This window comes from Carcharodon carcharias, chromosome 18, assembly GCF_017639515.1.
Source record: "Carcharodon carcharias isolate sCarCar2 chromosome 18, sCarCar2.pri, whole genome shotgun sequence".
In the NCBI taxonomy this organism is placed as follows: Eukaryota; Metazoa; Chordata; class Chondrichthyes; order Lamniformes; family Lamnidae; genus Carcharodon; species Carcharodon carcharias.
In genome coordinates this window covers 40937482-40956226 of record NC_054484.1, presented here as the reverse complement: position 1 = coordinate 40956226, position 18745 = coordinate 40937482, and the positions used below count along the sequence as shown (strand labels likewise).

Genomic DNA, 18745 nt, shown 5'->3' with positions numbered 1-18745 from the left:
CGCCGAATACTGCACATGTCTAGGGAGCTGGTCGCTCACATCAGCCAGTTACTGCACCATGGGGTCATGGAGGGCATCCACTGCCAGTGGCTGTGAAAATGACAGCGGCGTTCAATTTCCACGCTAGTGGCTCCTTTCAGGGCTCCACAGGTGACCTCTGTGGGATATTGCAAGGCTCCACCCACCAATACATCCAAGAGGTCATGGATGCCATCTTCCCAAGGGCACACAACTTTGTGCATTTTTCCCAGGCCCAGGACAGCCAGGATGCAAGAGCGATTGGATACGCCCAGATCTTGGGTTTCCCACAGATGTAGGGTGCGATTGACACTCGTGGTGCTCAGATCTCTGTCTCTACACACAGTGGACTACATCAACCGCAAGGGCTCCCATTAGCTCAATGTGCAGCTGGTGTGCGATCAACAGAAATGCATCTTGCAGGTGTATGCACAGTTTCCAGGGAATGTGCACGATGCCTACGTCCTCAGTCGAAACAGATCCCTGGACTCTGCCTGGGTCCACAGAGGCTGCAAGGCTGGCTCCTTGGGGACAAGGGCTACCTGCAGAGGATTTGGCTGATGATACCCATGCGGCGGCCTCAGGCTGCAGCAGAGTGAAGGTAAAACGAGGCTCATGCTGCAGCTCGCAACTTAGTGGAGCAAACCATCGGGATGCTGAAAATGAGGTCCAGTGCCTGGACCGGTCTGGTGGAGCCCTGCAATACAGTCCGCAGAGGGTATCATGTATCATTGTCATCTGCTGCACCCTTTACAACCTGGTGCTCCTATGGGGAGACAAGCTGGCTGAGGAGGAGATGGAGGGCCTGCACGTCTCCTCCAATGAGTAGGATGCTGACGGGGATGAGGCTGAGGAGCTCCTCGGACAAGAAAATGACAGAGTCGAGGCCCTCACACTGACTAGATGAGGCATGCGTGCTCAGGAGGCCTTCATAGCTGCTAGGTTTGTGGAGGTTGATGATGACTTGCAGTGAGGTGACCCTATAGTTCCTCACATCGCATTTGTGAATGTTTGACTCCAGTCTGGCTTATGGCAGCGCGAATACCCTCTGTGAGAATGCTCCTGTCATGGAGACACAGCGGAGGCCATAATATTCACTCGATTTCAGGAGGGTGATGATGACATGCAGTGAGGCCACTCCATAGATCTTTACAGCCTCTGAGAATGTCTAACTCCTGTGTGGCCAAGGGCAGCTTGCTTGTGCTCCGTGATCAGGGTCATATCATATAATTCACAGCTGTGAAACTTTAGAAGCATCTGGTGCTTTGTCCACCTTCAGCACCAGAGCCCTTCAGGAGCTGGAACACAGCATCAGTGGCCACAGATACTGAAGAGATGGGGGCCAGCCCCTCCATAAAAGGTGCTGAGAGCACACAGAGAGAATGAGACAACACTGTGGCACCTGCCCACTACATTCTGGCAGCAATGACAAGCACTGCCGAAGTGCAGGCATCATTAATGTGTCCAGGGAGTGTGAGGCTAGACCAATTACTGTGGTCTGAATGCTGCACAAAGCACAGGGAAGAGGCCCTGGACTGAGACATCTGCCTTTATCTTGCGCAGAAGGGTTTCACATCTGAGTGACACAAACACTGCTCATTAGAACAAGGAGCCATAGGCAGGGAGACATTCTTGGGAGATAATTGACAATAGTGAACATTATGTACATGATTAACGCCCATGCTCAGGCTGTGCAACTAATTCTCCTTAACTGTCCTAACCCTGCTGCTACATCTTGGCTCTCCCCGGACATCCACAGCGGAGGTCCACAAAGGTAGCCTACTGATTGCTACACCCTGTCTATGATGACTTTGGCAGGTGTCCTCTGGAGGGCCGGGGCTTGGAGGTCCTGGCCTGCTTTCAGGGTCCTGCTGTGTGGCAGTGACACCCTCCTCGGTCTGTGGAGCTAGAGCTGCTGAGGTCACAGGAAGAGGGGAAATGGATGGGCCGGACACTCTCTGAGTCACCTGGATGGATGGGCCCAGAGTGTGCACCTGCGGAGCCTCCTCCAATGGGTGCCCGGAGACCCCAGGCTGACTCCTCAAGGAGCAGAGGTAGCTGGAGTGAGATTGAGTTGCCTGGCACCCCTCTCGCATACACACTGTTGGAGGCCAACTATGGCATCAGTGATGGAGTTGAGCCAGTGCAGGAGTGAAGTCCTGGACCAAGGTCTCCATGGCGGCTGCCATCCTACTAGTGTTGCCCTCAGTGTGTTGGCATGCTGGCACTATCACCTCAAACTGAAGGCAGACGAACTCTTCTATCGTGCCTTGCAATCTGAGGAGTGCAGCGGACATCCCTTCCTGATGTTCCTGAGCTTGTCTTTGCAGCTCCAGCAACTGTGACATGACTGAGTCCAGAGGCTCATTATCTGACTCAGACTCAGCAACGTTCTGGCCTCCAGCAGTCCTCCAAGTGCCGGGGACCTGGGAAGTCCCTGCCGCCACCTGCTGTGGATCAGACAGTGCGATGTGCTCACCAGATTGTGATCCCGAGGCTACTCTAAAGTTAGGTCCCACCGAGGTGTGTGTCTCTGCATTGGTGGAGGGTATGGGTGAGTGCTGTGATGGGACTTCAGGGAGGGTGCCTCCAGATTCCTCTTCAAAGGTCTCTTTACCCAATGCAAACTGGAGGAACAGCACCTCATCTTCCGACTAGGCACTTTACAGCCTTCCGGACTGAATATTGAGGTCATGAACTCTCTCCTCCATCCCCACCCCTTTCTGATCATCCCCCTCCTTTTTGTTTTCTCCAATAATTTATATAGATTTTTCTTTTCCCACCTACTTCCATTATTTTTAAGTGTACTTCCATCGTTTTATCTCTACCTTTTAGCCTATTTTGATCCCTTCCCCTCACCCCACCCGCACTAGGGCTATCTGTACCTTGCTCAACCTGCTTTCTACCCTTAATTAGCACATTCCTTTAGATAATATCACCACCTTCAACACCTCTTTGTCCTTTTGTCTGTGACATGTTTTGGTCATCTCCGCCTATCACTGGCCCTCTATCCAGCTCTTCTTGTCCCAACTCCACCTCCCCCCCACCCAACCCACCCACCCACCCACCTTAAACCAACTTATATTTCACCTCTTTTCTATTTTTACTTAGTTCTGTTGAAGGGTCATTCGGACTTGAAACGTTAACTGTGCTCTTCTCCACAGATGCTGCCAGACCTGCTGAGTTTTTCCAGGTATTTTTGTTTTTGTTAAGGTGAGGATTGGACCAGTCAACCTCCTATCAATGATCTGCTATTAGCTTTAATTAGTGAATTGCACACTTTTATATCTTGTTACTTCAGAAATACTTTTGGAATATTTTTCTCCGAAACATTTCAAAGCAACTTATTTACAATAAATTACTTTGAAGTGCAGAAGGTTTTGTTATACAGGGAAGCATGGTCAGCATGCTGAACAGTCAAACAGCAAGGAAATTAATGACTAGTCAATCTGTCTTTGGTGCTAGTGGCTGATGCTGAAGTTTGAAGTTAGTCCATCCTTGTTCTTTGTCAAAAGATGCCACATGATCTCTAACATCCTGACCCATCAGAACAGTTTAACACCCTCTTCCCAAGAGCAGCACCCATTCGGTCAGGCTGCAGTGAAGTTTGAACTGAAAACCATCTGACTCGGTACAAAGACTACTAAATGAGCTAAGCCAGCACAAAATACAGCAATTACTGATCCATTTAAAAAAATAGAAAATGTATTTGCAATATCTTAATTTATTGTAGGCATACTAAATAATAAAATTTAATAGAGCTAATGGCTTTTTTGTCAGAATTTTATGAAAAATAGACTTACTGAATGTTCATTTTCTAATTTTCATTTTCATTTTGATCATGCTGATTAATCACAGAGGCAGCAAACTGAGAACTACTAATTAACCTTAGTGCAGTCAGTCTGAATGTATAGTGGCTGAATTTACACACCCGACCTGATGGGGCATGAAATCGTGTGCGATGACAATGGGCGAGCACCCTGACATCATCCCGAGCTCACGTGATATTATGGTTGGCGGGCGCATGCAAAAGTTGGAAGCGTGCCCGCCGACAATTAAGAGGGAAATTAAGCCCATTAACAGCGCAATCGTCTCTGATTTTTCATGGCCCGTCCAACCTTATGGTTGGCTGATGGGTGAATCGGCCAGGTGGCCTTTACATTTTTCATTAAACCTCATCCAAGGGCGAGGTGAGGTTTCTGTTATTAAATAAAACAAAATTGGAAGTCTGTGGGCGGCATTTTTATAATCTATACGTTCATGTCCCTGATTGTGATGCTTGAACATTGTTTTCCTGATTTTATAAACTTTGTGTCCTGGATTTCGGGTCTTCAGCTCCCTGAGGCAGCTCTCTGTCTTCAGGGAGCTTTCTGCCAGTGCTCCCCTGTGCTCGCATTGACATCATCACTCTCCCTCCTCCCACCCCCAACCCAGCAGCGCTGAGCTTTTCAGCGCACCCTGCACACTGACTGACCATTAATTGGCCAGCCAGGGTGAAAATCATGGTCGGGGGCTGATTGTGGTTGGCGGTCAATTTCCCAGCCGCTCCCGGACCTGCTGATCGCGCCTGCCCGGCAAGCTGAAAATTCAGGCCTTGGCCTTTGATGATCTGTGGACAGTTATATTTAAAGGGGCAATTTCGTGCAATGCCAGCTATTCTTGTGAGGATCGTTCAATTGTAAATGGTTGTAGACTACAAGACTACCCAAGCCCCAGTACTATTTGCGAAGTATTTATAATCTGCCCAACCATCAGCTGGAAGCTTCCTTGAGTATCTCATTATTTAATTTAAAGTAGGATGGGAGGCGACTCATATGGAGCATAAACTTTGTCATAGGCTAACAGGCCCGAATGGTTTGTTTCTGTGTTGCAAATTCAATGTAAGTCCATTAAAAATTATGCTATTGGAAGGAGTTTGGCTCATAGTCTGCTCATTTATTGCTTTGTTGCCATAGTAGGTACCGCATCATTAAAGATAACTGCAAATATGGCCACAAATATGTTGCAGTATTTAATTTCTTTTTGGTTTCCAATTTTGACTTTTTTGCCATTAAAGAAATCTCTTACTACTCTTTTTATTGGTTATTTTGTGTAATGTATCCATGCAAGAAGGAAAGCAAGACACCTCTTGTAAGCATTGTTCTTTTACATCTATTATTGGTACATTTATCATCCTTTGCCTCTTTGGATGGCTCTAGTTTAGGATTGAAGAGAATCTCAAAAGTGAACCACTGAAATGAATCTACTATTTTAAGAAAAAAGTTAAGAATGTGACAAAAAACATGACATTAGCAAGGATGACACATTATTGAAAAAGAATCTCACAAAGTGTATCAAAGCAATTCCAAGCAAAACCTCAACTGTTCATTAATTACCCTTTAACCCGGATCGTATGCAAGTTCTGTTTTTTTCAATATAACAGTGCCATCTGGTGCTTCTTTGTGGCAATAAATGACAACATTTTTTGAACATGCTGCTGTGTTCCACAACAATTACCAGCATTGTCATTTTGTGTGTATTTAAGGAACTGTGATCTGACCCAGGTTTGGTTCAGTATGGTTTGATCTTTACCACAAACCCCTCCCCTCCTGCCCTCTGCCTCCCCACCAATTTATTTTACTAAAAAACAGAGCCACGAATCCAAATATGCGTTCAGTACTTTGCAGTTTAGATTTTTAAACAATGCTCAGTCCCAAGTTCAAGTTAAAACACTAGAAATGAACTGGCTTAGTTCGATCTAATACTTGAAATAAGTGAGGAAATATTAGTGTAATATCTGTTTTGATTATTTCAGTATAATTCATTGAATTCATGCCAATTTAAAGCATGCATTATAAGCAATGGCTAATAACTCAGAGAACATGGCATCCACCAGTCATGTAATACCAGGGAATCCAAAATGGTTTCAATTTGAACATTGCTAGAATATTACTTGGTTCAAGGTTCATTGCCAGCTGTAGTTATCAGTCAGAATGAGAAAAAATAATAATTAGACGATGGATCAATAATCCTGCCAACCCTTCCCTTTATTACCTATTCCATCCTTTCATCAGTAATCCTCAACCGTTAGAGGTAGTAACACTGATAATCATTTGAACGACTACCACCATATAAAGATTGTAAAGAGTAAAAGCTAGAACAAACTAGTGATAATTCCCCTCAAGTTGATTACATAGCATGAAATCTAGGTCAATGCTGGAAGAGTTTGAACATATAGAGTTTACACTCCAGCCCAAGCCATGCTAAAATGGATTCATAAGTTCATGATCCTGACTGCTGGTTTTAAAAAAAAGGGGTAATATTTCATTTCCTTGTACTATCATTCTTCATCTTGAAACATTATACCTAAACTTCCGAATGAATTGAAATGCCTATTAGTCTTGTGCACCACAGCAAATGGGAAGTTTGTTATTGTTTATCTGAAATCCTGGTGATCCAGATTTTTTTCAAACGTCTTTTGGGTAGTCTCTTTTCTTCTGTTCTTTCAATATGATGTGTTTAATCAAATCTATATGCACTGTTGTTACTCTAATCTGCAGTTTCCACAGGAGGTAATTGTTTTGGTCAATGGCATTGATTTCAACAAACACAATTGTTAGCAAATGTAGCTTTAACCTCCAGCATCAGTAGTTTCAAAGACTGAGCATGTATCAGTCACCAGTACAGATTGAACTGTACTCAATTCATGCTTAGTAATCATATTTCTTTCTCTTTTCTCTCTTTCTCTTTCTCTCTCTTTCTGATTTTCTAGGTAGGAGTGAAGTGGTTGCAGATCTGTTGCCCAGTTTTGATGTAGAGATTATGCCAGGTACTGGTATTTCTTCTGAAGTCTATTCTATCTCTCACACCACCCCACCTTCCCCCAATTTATACTCACTATGAAACTGTTTATTTGCGATCACAAGGCCTGACCTTTCAAGCAGATTGCTATCTTAATGTTTTTTTTGGACTGCAGTGAGATTTATGTATCAAATGGATCTTGGCAAACTTGGCAAGTTTGCACAGAAATGGTGGATGCACTTTAACCTAAGGAAATGTGAGACTTGGCAGAGGACAGATTGATCTGGGTAATGTAATAAGTTGGAATATACTGAAAGTATTGGAGGGAGATCTTGGGGTTTTAGAGGACAGGTTATTAAAACCATCAGTACCATTTTCACAGGTTTTTCAACAAGGTAAACAGAATATTGGGGTGAGGCATAAGGTATAAATCTAAAGAGGTCATTTTCAAACAATATTTGGCCCTGATGAAACCACATATGAAGAATTACATGCAGTTTAGTCTCCCTATTTCAAAAAGGACATTCAGTTATTGGAAGGGGTAGAGTGAAGAGCTACACAGTTGATCTTGGAACAGAAGGCAATGATGTAAGAGGTAAGATTCACCATCCTGGATCATTTCTCCCTTAAGTTAAGAAATTTCTGAGATTCTGGAAAGGTGCCAATGGATTGAAAAGCTACAAGTGTAACACCACTATTCAAGAAAGGAGGGAGACAGCAAGCAGGAAACTATAGGCCAGTTTAACATCTGTCATTGGGAAAATGCTAGAATCCATTATTAAGGAGGTAGTAGCAAGGCATTTAGAATATCATATCATCAAGCAGAGCCAACATGGTTTTGTAAAAGTGAAATTGTGTTTGGCAAATTTATTAGAGTTCTTTGCAGATATAACAAGCAGGGTAGATAAAGGGAAACCAGTAGATGTAGTGCATTTGGATTTCCAACAGGTGTTCAATAAGGTGCCACATGAATGGTTACTGTAGAAGAGTTCATGGTGTTGGGGTGATATATTAACATATTAACTTACTTGGGGTCATCAAAATGATCTACTTGACAATCTATAATACAAATATCCACCTGTAAACATCTATATTCTCACATAAATAAGGTCACATTCCCACAAATAAGCCACCTTAGCACTCATAAAGGATTTCTTTGTTAACTGTACAGAAAGTTGAAGGAGAAAGTGTTACTTTCTTGTATCATGATTTTTTTTAACCTCATGCATAGTTGGTTTCAATTAATTTTGCAATTAATCTTTGACCACCAAGCCCTATCTACTAATAGGAGAAAACATTTACAGGCTATCAATTGGGAAACAGGCTGAGCACTCAACCTCTTTATAGTTATCTGCCTCCAGAAGATCCAGACTGCTTCTTAGTTGAGTGTTGGTGCCTCCAGCAATGCCACCTTGTTTACCTCACAGAGTTGTAACCAATGTTAATCCTGGAGTCAATGGGAACAATTCTAACATAATGACACCACTTCTTTTAATTTAACCTGAGCATCCAGAGACTAAAATAAAAATATTACTCTTCAAAGAGTCATACGGACTCGAAACGTTAACTGTGTTCCTCTCTGCAGATGCTGTCAGACCTGCTGAGTTTTTCCAGGTATTTTTATTTTTGTTTTTGTTTTGGATTTCCAGCGTCCGCAGTTTTTTGCTTTCATTCAGAGACTAGTTTGACCTGACCTCTGAAATCTAGCTTTGTTTTTTATTAACTTTGTTAATAACAGTATCACATTAACTAGAAACTTTCATGAGTAACTAATAATCACACCAAAATCTTGTTCCTTTTTCAACTCTTTGCCAAGAGTTTCCCCAATGATTTGGTTGGTAATTGTAGTGTGTACCTCAGTCATAAGGCCCAAAAGATTCCAGCTGGTGCTGACCAGCTTTCTTGCAGGCTTTTCACTTCCCTGAATTACTAACCTACCCTGAAAAAGGTGCCATTGACAATCCCAGGAAGCTAGCTTTCACCTAGTTCCACATTCTATTGGCCTATTGTGAAATAACTCATTATGCACATTTCATACTTCCTATTTCAACATGCATAACTTGATATTTATCATCATTAAATCTTTCTGCATAACTGTTTCAGACATTTCAGAATGCTGCTTATTTCTCTCGTACTTACCTGTCCATACAGCTTGGGAAATATTGTGAACAGTAGGAGATCCTGGACAGACCCAAACTCTGTAGAACCATTGATCCTTGGTCAGAGCTGTTACCATTTATCTGATTCCCATTGTCAAAACAAGGTTCCAGTCCAGGCTACTAATGTACTATTGATTCCATAGCTTCCTTTTCAGTATCATGTAGCTGATTAAGTCAGAGCGGGAAAATTTCCTCTGCTTGTTTATATAGCAACATTGTAAATAGGCCTGTTGTAAAGATAAGATTAATTTTGTTTAAAAAGTGCAGAGGGCATTGTGAATGCATTAAATTAACAATTTATTGGAGGGAAAGATCTATCCACTATTGGAATTCCTATATGAGAGCAACTGACTGAAAAGTAAGAGAAAGATAATGCAACTAAAACACCAATCTAAGAATTCTCTGAGCCTCAAAGGAAAGATCAATTTTGCTTTGAGATCACACATGCAGAACTGCCATGCTCTGAAGCATCGTACACTAGAAGTAACTACTTCCATGTGTCACAAAGTAACAGCAGTTGCAAATCAAAATCTAATAAAATTTGCATTTATATGACATCCTACCTTATTTCTTATAAACATCCCAAAACTCTAACATACATGACTTTGAAAGATAATTATTGTTAGGTAGTTAAATATGAGTTGTTTTATACACAAGGTCCCAAGCAGTAATGAATTGCTTTGGCTGATAGAAGAATGGTGGCCAAATGCTATCATGCAATCTTTATCATCCATTGGAACCGGACAGATAGAGTCATGGTTTAATGCCTTAACCAAAGGTAGCAATTTCAGTAATGCAATGCTCCTTTAATTAAATTTAATTTAATTTAACTAAAGTCTCAGATTATTCACTTAAATCTGGCCTTGAATCCAGAACCGAGAATGCTATCAACTGAATTAAGATTACACTGAGAAACTCAGCATCAATTTAATGAAAATATTAGGATTAGGCAGCAAAAATATTTTGCAGTCAGTGATATGAAGTGATAGATCAAAATATTTCACTTACTAATGAGGTAGTTTATAGAAGGAAAGGAAAAGTGGTGTGGATTTACACCATACCACTCAAAGGGCTTTATAAACAAAGGAATGGTAGCATAGTTTTGGGGTAGAACTCACAAATGAACCAATATTTCCTGCTTGCTGCTTTACTTATTGCTGCTGATCTTGTGTGGTGCTGTTTAATGCCAGGATGGTCTGATTAAATCAAGAGAGTTACGAGGTAAATTGTGCATTATTCCCAGGAGAGATTTACTACCTGAAATATTTTGCTATTGATTTGAAAAAAATACTTTGAGTGGGTTTCATAAGAAATACATGTCAGAATTCCATGAATAATGGAAAATAAACTACTGAATGATGCAGGACAGCATAATTCACAAGTGCTATAATGATGAGATAATTATGTCAGCTGTGACATGAATGATTTATTTACTCTGATCCACTGGACCTTGATGTGTGTTCTATTTATACTGAACAATGCATTTATTTATATGTACAAGCTGATCTCAGATGTTGCTCATGAGTCTGGGGATTGAAGCACACTTATGGTGGTTAACCACTAAACTGGCTAGTCCCTTTAAAGCCTTTGCTCAGGTACTCCCTATGGGAAAATGTTATAAATAGGTTCTGGAGCTATCTGGAAATGTTCCTAGATTGGCAACTGCATGATTTGATTGGCTTATTCCCTTTGGAAGAGGCCAAATTTTATCTAAATAAGCCAAAGTATCTGAAAGGCCAGAAAAAACAGCATGGAATGAAACATTTTCACTTATTTGAATTATTTTATTAAGATTGGTCAATTGGCATTTTATATAAAAATCTGACAGATACATCCCAAAATGTTTTATGGCCAATTATGTACTTTTAAAATGTAGTCATTGTTGTAAAGTAGGTGACGTGGCAACCAATATGCATACAGCAAGATCCCACCAAAAGAAACGAGAAAGTAATCTGTTTTTCGTGACGTTAGTTGAGGGATAAATGCTGACAAGGACACCGGAGAAAACTTCCCTACCCTTCAAAGTAACACCACGGGATCATTGAACATCTGAGGGAGAAGCGGGATGAATAGTACAGTCCGAGAACAGGACTGTCCCGTGCCCATGCCGATGTAATATCATGCACGATGATGTTGAGTTACTTTCCCAATGTCTTCATGCCCTATCTGGGATAATACGGCAGGTGTGTGGGCCTAGAAATCGGGAGCCCACCTACCTTATTCAAATTTAATTAAATTGGATATTTAAGCTTGTTAATGTCCCAATTAACTCAAAGAATATGAGGTGGGAGCAATAAAGTGCTTGGAGCATGTGATTCTTTAAAGAGTTATCTTGTTAGGGCGGGTTTAAAGTCTCCAGCTGAGTCTTGAGTTTGAACTCAGCATTTCAGGGTGCTGTGACTACTGGCAGTGCTTTATTAAAAAAAAAGTGGAGTTTCCATTTTGTACTTCTCTTATTTTGAAGCCTTATTCTTCCTGCTGGAAGGTGAATTTAGACCCTCACCAGCAACACAGCCTTCTTACCAAGGAAAACATGGGAATAGTTATCTCTGTGGGAGTCACATCCTCCAGTGAGGAGGATAGGAGGAGGAAGAGATTGACAGTGAGAGGAAGAAGGGCAGATCGGGAGGTTCAGGATGCCTGGTGGTGCATGAGGGTGGCAGAGCTGTGCAGCACCAAGAAGATTATGCAATCATCATGATCAATAGAGGTGCAGAAGGACTTATGCTGTCCCTTGTGTGTATAGGCAGAGACTGACCTAGCTTCAGTTGACTGAGACACAATACCAGATGAGACACAGGCTCTCAGGACCTCTCTTTGTGACATGTTGTCCATCTGTGTTGGTGGTCACCCAATGCCTGTTGTTGTAAAGCTGACTGTTACGCTGAATTTCTTTGTAACTGGATCCTTTTGGGTAGCATGTGGAGATCTCCATAGCATTACACAGCCTGTTGCACACCATTTTTTTCAAGGTCTTCACAGATACAATGTTCAGAAGGGAAGGTAATTACATTTTGTTTTCGATGGACTGCCAGAGTCAACTTGAAAGAGCCTGAGTGTTTGCAGCAATCGCGGGTTTCCCCAGGGTCCAGGGAGTGATTGACTATACGCACATAAAAGCTCCAGCTGGCCAACCTGTATATTTATTAACAGGAAGGAATTTCACTCATTGAACATCCAGCTGGTCTGTGACCATAATCGATGGATTACGCAGGTATGTGCAGGTACCTGGGCAGCAGCCATGACTTGTACATTCTGCTTGACACCCAGGTTCCAGACATATTCAGTGGACTTGATGCCCAGAATGATTGGCTCCTGGGTGACAAGTGTTACCCATTGAAGAAGTGGCTTATGACTCCAGTGAGGGCCCAGAGAACAAAAGTGGAGGAGCTACGACAGTCACAAAAGCACCAGAATCATCATAGGGCAGACAATTGAAGATGAGGTTCAGATGCCTTGACAGATCAGGAGGGGCATTGCTCCATCATGAGTGTCACTCGTGGCCGTACAATGCTGCGCCCTTCATAACCTCGCCGTTCAGAGAGGGGATGGCCTTGAAGAAGAGGAGACGCCAGATAGCATCTATTCAACTGATGATGAGGGCAAAGACAAGGTGCAGGAGCACCCTGACATAGGGGTGCAAGGCCCTGGAAGTGATTACTTGGATGGCAATGACACAAAGGATGCCTCGATTAGGCAGAATTTCCAATAGGTTATGAAGTCCCGACCTCAGGAATGCATGCATTGCATGTGTCTCAACAGCATTACAAGCAGAATGTAAGATTCATGTCACCATTCTGTCGGCACACTTACCATATGCAGTCCTTGACATTGGATGCATCCTTCTCTATCCCCAATTATTAAAACTCATGCATATCTCCCAAAAGAATTTCAACTGCACTTACACATTTAATGAACCTCTGAACAAGGGATAGTAAAGTAAGGTTTATTAGCATGATCACAATGAGATGTCTAATGAACAAAAATACAAAATGCACCCATGTGACCTGCTTGGTGACTATTAAGGAGTTTTCCTAAAGCGTTTCCTAGTGCTCCAGTGCAGTGCTCCCACCTTGCTCTCTGCTGCACTAGAGAGGGGCTGCTGATCTGCTGCTCCCCTTGCGTCGGATGACTTTGCCAGGCTTCCTCCATGTGGTTGAGGCCATGAGGGCCCCACCACATTAGAAGGCTCCTACAGAGGGCATGAGGAGCTTCTGTTGCTGTGGCAATAGATGAGGGATATGTCAATGGCGGATGGGTGGAGGAGAGACTGTCCCCATCAGAAGTGCCCAGAGATGTGCTCCCAGATGGTGGCAGTAGCCGCTCATCCTCTGCCTAACTGGCTTAGTGTCCAGGCTCCCACTTCCTCTGTTGCTCCTATTCCCACAGACTCCTGAGCTCAGAGCCAGGGGTGCTGGTACAGGCCAGAGTGCATATCCATGACTGCATCCACAATGTGCTCAGTTTGCCCCTCCAGGACAGTTGCCTGTCTGTCCGCAGAGGAAGCTTGGGGCTCTGAAGAGTGTCTGATCACAGTGCACATGGCCTGGATGGACACCGCCACAGTCTGGGCCAGAGCACGCAATCCCTCTGGTATATCTGCTAAATCTCCACACACCTTGCTCTAGACTTCCAGCACCTGCTGCCTAATAGACGACTCCAGAGGCTCATCATCTGACTCAGAATCAGTCACTGGATCACCCTGGACACTCATCCAACTGCCCGAAGCCTGTTCCACCACTCTCTCCAGCATCAGCATGTGTCACTGTGAAGTGCCATCACCAGATTGTACCTGTTCTTGTCCCAATGTGCTAATCCCTGCCGAGGAAACAGTATCTGTGCTGGTGCTTGGTACAGAGAAAGGATGTGATGCTGCATGCTCCAAGAGTTTTTCTTCATCCTTGGAGGCAATTGTTGGTCCAGCATCTCTGGCGTCTTCCACAGAAGAAGCTGCACCGTGCAGAAGGCACAGAAAAAAAAGGGATTTAATTGGCATTGGAAACCAACCAACAAGTCTGCAAGGTCAAAATACTCAGCAACATTAGAATGCTGAGCAATATGAGATCTGACGCATTGCAACCATTAAAACAGACTTGCAGCAACATCATAAGGTGGAAGCTTCCCTGCCTTTTGAGTGCCAAGATGACAAATTTTACATTTGTGAAAGCATGCCAAGCATCAGTCCCCCTTGCACTTGCCCTCTCCCCTTGTTCCCTGGTTTGAAACACCTGCAGTCTGACCAGACCCATGCCTTCCACCAATCTCGCGTCTGTCAATGGACCTTTCAGATTCTGTTGAGGTGAACAGAGAAGCCTCCTCCTCCTGTGAAGTTGGGATGGCCAGGTCTGGGACTCCACTTCCAGTTCTGCCTCTATCCCTGGCACTTTATCCCGTGGGCACGCTTTTCCTGTAAGTGGGTGTAACATTTCATTGACTAACACTGTTAGGTTTATTGATGTCATCCTGCCTTCAAGGTGACAGAGAAATGCATGATCAGCACAATGCTTGACAGGCAAGATGCTGTGCACCTTCCTCAGGTGGCTTCCCCTTCCACCCCCCAAACCCACCACCTGGGCACCACAGAACCACTATGACAACTCCACAAAGGCATCGGTGCTAAGAACAGTGCCACTGCTGCATAATGCTGCCTTGGACCTCAGATGCCCTCACAAGGTTCTAGCATTTTGGAGCCTTCCCTGTAGCTTTCTGCCTCAAGAGTACACATAATGAGGACTTAGGTGAACCTTGAGAGGTCATCCATCTTCTTCCTGCATTGCGTCCATGTATGAGGCATGATGCCACCCTGCTGACCGCTGCTGCCACCTCCTCCCAGGATGACCGTGTCACAGAGCGAGGTCTCCTTTCCCCGTCTGCTAGCATTAGGAGTTCAGATCTGGTGGACGCAGCCTGTAGAAGGGCGGGAAGGGATTTGAATCTTGGGACTGGTCTTGCTCTTCTTCCTTCCATGCCTCTCCCCTAGCTCCCCTGCATTGGCCATTGATGGGAGGAAAACATGCTATAACTAGACAGCTCCTCCATGTTAGGATCTTGACAGCCTATTCATGTTCAAATTGTATGCCATCTATGGTCACTGGCAAGAAACAACTTGGACTATGCATATTTCAGAAAAATATTATGAACATTCACACTTGCCCAAAACCAAGCCTGCTGCTATATTCTAGAACTAAATTCACAATATGTATTGAGAACTCACATTTGCTAGGTCACCTGACACTACTGTGTGCTAGGTGGCCCTTTAAATGAGTGGCTGTGACCTCCTTCCAGGTCACGGCCAACAACTGCGGATGCTTGCTATCCTGTCCTCCTTGGTGGACATCAGAAACATATTCGGGCTTGCAGGCTGCAAACCCGCCTTCAGGCTTGCAATTGGATAATTTTATATGGCGTAGTTTGACGGCAAGGCCAAGAGTTGGAAAGTCACCCATTTCCAGGTGTTAGTCCCACCCACCACAAAGGGATGTATTATTTAGCCCAAAGTCTCGGTTTAACATCAAATTCAAAAGTTAGCAGTGTTGAAAATGCAGCCCTCCCTGGGTATGGCACTGAAATGTCAATCTTGATTTTCTTAAGGCTCTAGGGTAGGATCTGAACCCATGATCATGTGGTTTAGAGACAAGAATACTACCACTGAGCCAATGCTGACTTTAGATCTGAGATAAATGGGAATTTTTACCAAAATTGGTGAAAGCTAGTGAATAGGTACAAAAAATAATCACAGTAAGGAAGTGATGGTTCAATTGCACAGAATCTTGGTCAGATCCTATATGGAGTACCGCATTCAATTATGGCTACCAAACTTCAGGAAAGTTACATTGGCTTTGGAAGGGTGCTTGACCAGAATTATACCAGGGCATAAATGGTTAAATTATGAGGACAGGTTTCATAAACTTGGCTTCCAGTACCTGCATTTTAGAAGATTCAGGGGTGATCTAATTGAACTATTTAAAATTATTAAGGGACTCAAAGAGCAAATACAGAGAAATTATCTTATCTGGTGGATGAATCCATAATGAGGTGACATAATCTAAAAAGTAAAGCTATCATTTTTGAGTAAAATCAGGAAGCCTTTTCTTACACAAATGGTAATGGAAATCTGAAACGGTTCTCCTAAATGGTTGCAGACATTGGTTCAATTGAAATTTTCAATCTAAAATCTATCGTCTCTTGTTAAGTTTTTTTTTGTTAAGCAAAGGCATTAAAGGATACGGAACGAAGATAAGTAAATGGAGTCGAGGAATGGATCAGACATGATCTAATTGAATAATGGAACAGGCTCAAGGAACTGAATGGCTTACTCCTATGTTCCTGTTCTCCTGTGCAATGCCACAGAAGATAAATATACTTTATGATAACATTGTATATGGTGAATATATGGGAAGTGTCTATCAAGACATTAGGATTTTTTGGCACTGTTCTTGATTGCACTAGGAGCAATATGGATTTCAACATTGAAGTAATTTGTTGGTCCTGACCCTCTGGGATTCAGTTACATTGAGAAACGAAGGGGGCTTGCCTATTTTAGTTCACTTAACTACTGATCAATTGCCATTTTGTGCAAGCTTGTTTGGGAAGGGATACTGTTTGTCACAGTTACTGATGTAGAAATTCTGCGTACTGCATTGGGCCTTTGCTTTCCAATGAATAGATTCAAAAGATTTGACCCAAGTCCTCTGGATCTGTAAGGCTGGTTCTTGTAATAATGACCTTCCAGTTGTCATCCACAATGGTTAAATATGGAGGTGCGATCAGAATGTGTGTGACATGATGACCTTCTCACTGTAACCTCTCCAGTAAAGATTACATTTCTGAACTCGCTTGGAATGTGATATGTATGATGTCTGCTGTTGCATTAGCCCTCATACATTTTGATGCAGGTGATGGTACTGAGGTATTCTCCATTAAGTAGCACATTACAGCTCATTGGCATACAAAAATAACAACTTGCATTTATATTGTACTTTAACGTAGAAAAAGTCCCAAGGTATAAGTTTATAAATAAAACTGCAGAGCCAAAGATGGTGTTAGAGGAATGACCAAAATCTTGATCAAAAAGGTGGCTTTTAAGGAAGGCTTTAAACATGGAGTGGGAGTTTGAGACGTGGAAAGATTAATGTATAAAATTTCAATTTATGGAGCCTAGGTGGCTGAAGACACAACTGCTGATCGTGGGGTGAAGAGAGGAGAGCTACACAAAAGGTCAGAGTCAGAGGAATGTAAGGCTTGGGATTTGAAAGAAAGAGAAAGAATAGGCATTTATATAGTGATTTTCACAACCTCAGGATGTCCCAAAGCACTTTACAGCCAATGAAGTGCTATAGTCACTGCTGTAATGAACGAAGCATGGCAGCCAATTTGTGGTCAGCAAGGTCTCGTGAACAGCAATGTGATGATTACCAGATCATCTGTTTTACTGATATTGCTTGAGGGATACATATTCGCCAAATAATCAGGCAGAACTTCACTGCTCTCCTTTGAAATATTGCAATGGGATCTTTTACATCTACCTGAGAGGTTAACATCTCATCTGAAAAACAATATCTCTGACAGTTTGAGGCTGGCGAACTTTACAGAATTAAAGTAAGAACATGGAAACAAGAATTTTAAATTCGAGGCACTGGGGGAATAGGAAATAATGTAAGTCAGGAAGTACAGGGTGAGAGCTGAGTAGCGAGATGTGGGTTAGAATATGGGCAGCAGAGCTTTGAATGAGCTTAAGTTTATTAAGATGGGAGACCAGCTAGGAGAAAATTGGAGTAAGGCATCATCATCAGTTTGGCTTAGGCAGGGGCAGAAGCAGACTATGATCACAGTTTTCCAGCCCCATGGAGGCAATTTTAGAGGGGGAGAAATGTAAGTGAGGGCTCGGGAGAGGGGTGATGAGAGTGCGAGGTGGCAAGAGTGTGAGCAAGAGGGGCAGCAAGTGAGAGAGAGCAAGGGGGTCAGGAGCGTGAAGCAGTGAGCGGGAGGAAGTGAGGGAGTCAGGAGAGGGAAGCAGCAAGTGGGAGGCAGTGAGGAAGTAAGGAGACGGAGGCAGTGAGCGGGAGACAGTGAGGGAGTCAGGAAAGGGAGGCAGTGAGGGGGTCAGGAGTGGGACGCGGCGAGCAGGAGGCGGGAAGCTAGTGGGAGGTGAGTAGTAAGTTAGCAAGAAGACTTTTGGGCTGGTTAGGGTAAAAGCTTTAAATAGGCTTTAATAGGCTTTAAATGTAAAAATTACAGATCAGAAATGTAACCTACCTTTATTAATTGGGAAAGTGATTTTCGGTTAATAAGTTTTCAATTATCATGCCATTTTAGTGCTAAACGACGGATAGCTATAAAATGAAATTTAAGAAGGACCAAGTAGGCAGGCCCCCTCAGATCAGAGAGGAAAACCCTCCAGATAGTTTATTGGGACCATGGGGGCCAACTCTCCTGGCCACAGCTCTATTTCTGGGGGATGGAGCCTCAATTCCAATGGTCCCCAGACTGCCATAGGGAGGCCGCCTCCATTAAGCCGGCAGCCTCTGCACGAGACATGGAGGCTGCTCCATTGCTGGTAAAATATCGGCTAGCTGCTAATATTGTCCCTAATTGAGGCTGTAAGCACCCAATTCGCTGCTTGCCTCCGTTCAGCGGGGAGCTACTCCATCTCCCTGCCCATTGCTTTTAAACTTACCCAGCAGCGGGAATGCGTCGGGGAGCTGTCCCGCTATTTTCCCAGCCCTCCGCCTACCCCTCCACCTCCAAGCCTCCCATCTCGGGACTGGGAAGATTCTGCCCCAACTGTC

General features: G+C 43.4%; 1 protein-coding gene across 1 annotated transcript in view; it reads left to right on the top strand.

The window, feature by feature from the left end:
- ildr2 (immunoglobulin-like domain containing receptor 2) overlaps positions 1–18745 on the top strand; it is a 137951-nt gene that overhangs the window by 104882 nt on the left and 14324 nt on the right. The window contains exon 4 of the mRNA XM_041210879.1: positions 6770–6826. Within this exon, the coding sequence (XP_041066813.1) occupies positions 6770–6826 (57 nt within the window). The remainder of the gene's footprint in view (positions 1–6769; positions 6827–18745) is intronic.